This window comes from Stegastes partitus, unplaced genomic scaffold (genome assembly GCF_000690725.1).
Source record: "Stegastes partitus isolate 25-593 unplaced genomic scaffold, Stegastes_partitus-1.0.2 Scaffold567, whole genome shotgun sequence".
NCBI lineage: Eukaryota > Metazoa > Chordata > Actinopteri > Pomacentridae > Stegastes > Stegastes partitus.
The window spans coordinates 204880-211680 of NW_007578298.1; the positions used below are offsets into that span (position 1 = coordinate 204880).

The 6801-nt window shown below is 38.4% G+C and overlaps 2 protein-coding genes across 2 annotated transcripts in view; one reads left to right on the forward strand and one right to left on the reverse strand.

The window, feature by feature from the left end:
• The window catches only part of LOC103362305 (TLC domain-containing protein 2-like), a 5904-nt gene extending 5692 nt beyond the window's left edge, over nt 1-212 (reverse strand). Inside the window, exon 1 of the mRNA XM_008288623.1 lies at nt 181-212. Coding sequence (XP_008286845.1) covers nt 181-212 — 32 coding nt within the window. The remainder of the gene's footprint in view (nt 1-180) is intronic.
• A 1771-nt stretch (nt 213-1983) lies between these two features.
• Nucleotides 1984-6801, forward strand: part of aifm5 (apoptosis inducing factor mitochondria associated 5) — an 11335-nt gene continuing 6517 nt past the window's right edge. Inside the window, exons 1-9 of the mRNA XM_008288602.1 lie at nt 1984-2002; nt 2186-2276; nt 3069-3178; nt 4234-4343; nt 4423-4467; nt 4879-4960; nt 5369-5481; nt 5596-5682; nt 5918-6009. Coding sequence (XP_008286824.1) covers nt 1984-2002; nt 2186-2276; nt 3069-3178; nt 4234-4343; nt 4423-4467; nt 4879-4960; nt 5369-5481; nt 5596-5682; nt 5918-6009 — 749 coding nt within the window. The remainder of the gene's footprint in view (nt 2003-2185; nt 2277-3068; nt 3179-4233; nt 4344-4422; nt 4468-4878; nt 4961-5368; nt 5482-5595; nt 5683-5917; nt 6010-6801) is intronic.

The window sequence follows — 6801 nt, forward strand, 5'->3', positions numbered from 1 at the left end:
AAATTAAACTGGCCATGAGTCAATGTTGAAAAGCTTTTACAACCTTCACCATATTAGCAGTGCCTGATTTCTCTAACTCCCAGTTAACACAAAAAATGCACAAAGAGGTGACGCATGAGTGGAGCTGGGCTGGGCCATTAAATATCTCTAAGTCATGGACTGTCCTGTGAAGACACAAACCGGTTACTCAACACGTCCACACCCTTAAGCATGCATAACTATAAGCCCTAACATCACTTAGACAGCTGAGTTGTATAAAAAGTCACTTTCTGTTGAATTGTCATTAATAATCAGGTTAGCTATAGTTTATGCACAAGGCTGCAAACATGTTTTATTCTGCTGTGAAGTTGTCCAGCATCCAGATATATGGAAATTAACTTTTGGAGCCAGCCCCAAGTAGCCATTTGAGGAACTGCAGTTTCTGGCAATTCCACGTTGGCCTCATTTTTCAGCACCAAAGGTGTCTGCTTGGGCTAAACCTAATCACATGAGGTTTTGAGCTCAAATACTAATTTCTGGTGTTTAACTGGTAAAATGCTGACCATGTTCATCTTAGCTTAACATTAGCATGCTGACATTGGCTAATTATAACCGTATACAAAGTGCAGTTCGGCTGATGGGAAACATTTGTACTAGACAAAGTGATTTTTTTGTTTGTTTGTTTGTTTTGTTTGTTTTTGTTTTTGTTTTTAACCCGAGAATACTTTTCCTTCTTAGTAATCCATTGAGCGGTTGCTGAGAGTTGCTTTCTTTCTTTTTGCTGATGCTTGTGGGAAGATCAATGACTGATGGAAAAGCAGTGTAGCAACAGTGAAAATGTTTATTGTTTGTTTGTTGTGAATGGCTGATTTCATAGTGGATTAAACTGCTTATTCATTTCTATTGATTGGTTCCTTTGCTTATAAAAACCCTTATCACAGTTAATTTAATAAATAGTTAAACTTCAAAATGATTAAATATATGGTTAATTTCCTAAAATTATATGAAAAATCACTGACCTCTTGTATGTGCTCAGATTTATATTTTCAGTTATATTGTCACTAATATGTTTTCAATTTTTGTTGACATTGTTTGAAAGCATTTTTTTCATATTTTGTCCACCATATTAACAAAATATTAGGAACACTTTTCAATATAGCCCAGTACACCTCCACCTACCTTAATAACAAACCTAAAATGAGCATCTTTTTGACAATGTCAACAAAATATGAAAATGAATAAACTGTATGAATGTAGAATTCAAGGTTGAGACATTGTGTTGGATTGAATGAGTGCAAATGTGTTTCCAATGAAGTTCTTGGTGGAGTTTGTTATATTGGAGTAAAGAAGAAAAATGGCATCAACAGAAAATACTCAACTGATGCAAGTACAACAGGTTTGTTTTAAAGTGCAGTGCTTAGACCTCAGTCATTTCACTGTGATGTTTATACAGTTACCAAAATACTTTTTCCAACACGCCTCACACATATTAACAGCACATATGAGTAACTTTAGCATTTTAAATCCTTGAGCTTTGCAGCGCTGAACCTTGAATCATGTATGAATGATAGCAGATACCTCTGGTTTTGTAAGTGGTGCTTTGTCATCTGTCCATTCAGTGTTCAGCCTCGTCAGCCTTTCTCTTTGCTGCCGTTGTGAAAAACAAAAGACCACCATCTCCTTTCTCTGGAACAATAACGGGGCTGAACGTGAGCAGCCACAGCACCCAAACTGTTCATTCAACGGAGTCACAAAAGTAACTTTTTGGGTGATTTTGCTTGTCTTATCAAGTCTAAAATCGCACACTTTTCACAGCCTCGAGGGATGCGGGTTGGGGATGGACCAGTTGCCATGGAAATGGACTCTCATCATTCAGCAGCTGAGCAGAAAACAAAGTGACCTCAGACTGCTGCTGAAACTGCTTCCAGCTGAGCGTCTGACTGACTTTTAATGTTGCTGGAGGGGGTCTGTGTATCTGTGTGGTGTAACAGTTGAATCAGAGACATGTCGAGGACCAAAGCACGTGAGTAGCCTGGTTTTAATTGTATTGATTCAACAGTTTAACAGTTATCAGACGTTATTTTATCAATCAAAGCACTGGGTGTTTTTTTCCCGAAGTTTATTGAACTGAAAACAATGATGTGTCCTGAGGAGTTTGAGGTCAGTGATGTAGTTTGTTTAACTGTTTTGGATGTTGTTTGTTCAGCCCGCGATGAGTTTCCAGACTCTGATCCAGAGGACTCATCAGAGGAGCTGACAGAGGAGGTGTGTGTGGAGTCAGACCTGCAGGATGGACAGTAAGGAGGGGAGGGAGGCATGTTCACAACCTTTAAGCATAAATCTGCACATTTACTCAAACTGTTTAAAAGAAAAGAAAAAAAAAGTGTTACATATATGTCCTTTTTACTTTAAAGACTTTTATATATTTTTTAATGTGCTACAAATACAATAACAGACGATGACTTTACATGTCTAATGTAAAATAACATAATGTAACTCTAAATAACCATAACAGTTTCATTTTAAAGGAAAATTATTTACATAAGAAAAAAATACATTTACACATCTATCATAATTTCATAAACATTTCTTTTTGATGAAATTGCTGTATTTTCTGACACGTTTATTTTAGCATGGGAGGGGTTCATCAGATTATTACAATCCATCCTGAGGAGGACATGATTGTCTGTAGCATAAAAATGTCTTAAAAATATTCAACCTAAGCAAATCAGGAATCTAAACCTTGTGGTGACATTAGGGGAACAGTCAGGGGAATGTCTAAATCTACAGGATTTATTCTTCGAGGATGATGCATGTCTGCATAAAGCTTCATGGTAATCCATCCAGTAGTTATAAGAATACTCAAGTCTGGACCAACGTGTTGGACTGACAGACTGACACTTGCATCCATACAAAATAAAAAGTAAAAATTCATACCTAAAAGTCACTTTCAATACAAAGATCGCATATACAACACTGAAATACAAGTTTAAAAAGCAGTTTGAAAATGCATATAAATAAAAATCTCTTTGTGTGTGTGTGTGTGTGTGTGTGTGTGTGTGTGTGTGTGTGTGTGTGTTTTATCTCAGGATGATGGAGGTTGAAGTGGGACGTCACACTGTGCTGTTGGCACGCACTGATGGCAAATACAGTGCTATTGGTAACCAGTGTACACACTACGGAGCTCCGCTGAGCAAAGGTAGGACAAGATGAACACAACCTCAAATTCTGAGATAAACAGAGTTCTTTATTATTTCAAAGGGAAATGATAGTGTCACAGCTACCTCTTAACATAAATCACAGAAATAAAAACTCTAATATTACAATATCTTCTAAACAATGCAATCAAAGGCTAAGGTTTTATACAAAAACAAAACAGACAACATAGAGTAATAGAATAGAAAATAGGGACTTGGGATAGACTAAAATAGCTACCCCACATGCTCAGCTGTGTTCAGTACGATGATGGTTATATAATATATTATATTACATTAGTGCAAGCTGGGTGGAAACCTAAAGAGCAGCACAGACCTCAAAGGCTCAGAATAATAATGTAATATATTATAGATGTGATATATAGCATCATAGATTAAAAAAAAAAAAAGAAAGAAAGAAAAAAGATAAAGAAGATGTTTCATTTTTTGTGTATATGACTCCACGTAGGTGCATTTCAGTCTTTATTGGTCTTCTCTGTGAGCACAAAAATGGTCTTTGAACAGAAAGAATGATTGCAAAGTACACAGGTTTCATAGATAGATTAACATGCATGGAGTAATTTATTGACACCCTTCTAAAAACTGCCGCATAGCTATTTTACAATATGTATCATAGATTTTTTGTTTCTTTTTTAAAGAGCCAAAATAAAATAGATTATAGATAGATAGATTATTAATAAGAGGATTTACAATGAGGCAAGACAAAAGCTGTCATGTGGAATGTGGGAATTAAAGTACAATGTGCAAAGTCTTTAGAGGAAAAGATGTTGAAGAAGCCTCCAACTGAAAACACTGTGTTGTCTGATCAGGAGGTCAAGCAGAGGATGTGAAGTGTTGTTCTTTATGTCGAGCAGTTTGTGCAACATCTGTCTCAACAGCCGTCTCCAGGAGCTCCAGAGCAGCACAGCTTCTTTATGAGGCCTTTTATCCGATCTGTTTCTGCAGTTTATAAGTTTGTCTTTGTATTTGTATTTGCCTGTGCTGAATATCAGCATGAGCACAGAGCATGTAAATGATGAGAGTCTTTCTGTGTGTTCAGGGGTCATTTCAGGCCACAGAGTGCGCTGTCCGTGGCACGGCTCCTGTTTTAACGTCCAAACAGGAGACATGGAGGAATTTCCGGGCATAGACAGTTTACCTTGTCACAAGGTTCGACCCACAGAGACGCACGTTTACCTCACGAGGACATTCTCTGTCAATTTAATTTGGTTTTTGCCCTCTTTTGCAGGTCAATATTCAAAACAGCAAAGTGTATGTGTCTGTTAATAAAAAGGTAAGAAAGTTATCTTTTCTTTATAACTTGATGTTACAGGTTCTCAAAGCGGTGATGCTGTCTCACTGCATCACTCTAGACAGTGATGCAACGTTTTGTGTTCAAAACAGCAAAGTGTACGAGCCTGTAAAAATTGTTTTACGTTTTGTACCAACACTTTTTGTTGAATGAGGGGGAGTCATTAGAGCCTTGAGCTAACGTGTCACTAATTGGAAACCTGTAGTAAATAATAACATTTTCCCTTTTGTAATCTAATGCAACTCTGTTATAAGTACGTATAGGAGTACTCTAAGTGGGCTTTATTGTTGGTTGATTAAAACATATTCTTTCGATTAATTTCATTTGTAAAACTGCCATTTTTTCCTTTTGTTGAGTTTGTATGACAGTGTTGTTTTTACATACATAATTCAGTCTCTCAGGCAACAAAAGAGAATAAAGAGTATGGGAACATCAGTACCAGGAGTCACTCACACGATTCTGCTGCTGGGAGGAGGTGAGTGTGGACCAGCGTCTGTGTCTTTGTCTTTGTGTATGATGCCGCCATTTCAAGCTTGAACAAAGTGACTGTAGCTTTACAATAGCAATGTTGCGCCTGTGATGAAGTCAGAAAACAACCTGGCTGAAAGGTGAATGGACATATTGATTAATCCAGTAATCATGAAAAGTAATCAGTGACTATATTGAAGTTGTTTGTTTAAGCCACATTCGAAGCAGAATTACTTAATATTCTCTGGTTCCAGCTGCCCAAATATCAAGATATGTTGCTTTTTGTGGTAATATCACTATAAATTGAAAATGTGGCGTTTTTTTTAACTGTTAACTGTCTAACACTTCACAAATCTGGGAAATCAGGCTGCTTCTTCAGCGACAGTGACAGTGTCTCACCTCTCTGTAAGTGCAGGAGCTGCCTCATTGATGTGCGCTGAGATTCTGCGGCAGCAAAACTTTGGTGGCAGAATCATCATGGTGACCAGGGACGACCTTTTACCTTACGACAAAACCCGTCTGAGCAAGGTGCTGCAGAGTAAACAACATGATAAGAAAAGCAACATTTTAGTGATGAACATGTGTGTGAGTTTGTAGTTCGCTTCGAGTACCTAAAGCCCCACACCTGTGCCCATCTCGTAGGTAATGAATGTGGAGAGTGAAACTATCCTGCTGAGGAGGAGGGAGTTTTTCCATCAGTATGACATTGAGGTGTGGCTCAAGAAAGAAGTGAGTACTGGTAGCAGCATCCTACATGTGGTGTGGTGAGCTGTGTTCTTCCTGATGCAGAATATTGTCTGCACATGCCTTGAGAGGTGAATTTTCCTCTGGACAATGAACAACACATTCATCTAGTCCTGGGACTGACTTCTTCAAACAGTGAAAGCACTGAGACCTGAGTGTGGATAGATTCATCCTGTTTCAGTGTTATAGGTCACACTGTGAACTCTTGCTGTGTTTGCAGGCACTTTCGGTGGACACTGACAGGAAGACAGTCACATTTAATGATGGTTCTACCCAGAGCTATGACCAGCTCCTCGTCTCAACAGGATGCAGGTACAGAGAAATACACACACAAACATTTTGAAGCATTTCACTTTTTTGGAGTCCAGGCCGCTTCTGCTCATCCCAGAAGTGTGGGAGTGCAAATTTGCACACTAGTGATTAAGTAGAATTTAGGACAACGTAGAAAATTACTGACAAAATATTTTTAAAAAAACAACAACAACAAAACTTTTTGAGCTAGCACATAAAACGCAGCATGCTATGGCTTCATACTTTACTCACAGTTTTGTTATATTGCCCTTAAGATGTGTTTTGAATAGAGGCACAATTACGAAAGGTTATATTTCTTAGTCTTCTGCGATGCTTTGTCATGCTTGCCAAAGTGTTGAGTTTGGAGACACCTGAACAAAATTAAGGAGCTTATCTTTTACTAGCTTTAAGCAGCTTCTTGGCTCACTTGTTTGATTTTGGACAACTCCGTTTTAATTTGTGATCATTGTCCGTGATGCACACCCAACAGCGTATCAAGGAGAAACTAGGATAATACAGTCAGCTTTACTGACGGAACATTTTCAGATTTCTGATCTACGCTTTCCTCATTATTTATACAACTTTGGTTGCACATTTTGATTTCCACAGTGGCTGCATGGTGGAGCAGTGGTTAGCACCATTGCCTCGCAACTAGAAGGTCGCCGGTTGAGGACACACGGGATCTTTCTATGTTCTCCCCATGCAGCGCGGGTTCTCTCCGGGTTCCTCCCACTGTCCAAAAACATGTTGAGGTTAATTGGTGATTCTAAATTGTCCGTAGGTGTGAATGTGAGTGTGCTTGGTTGTCTGTCT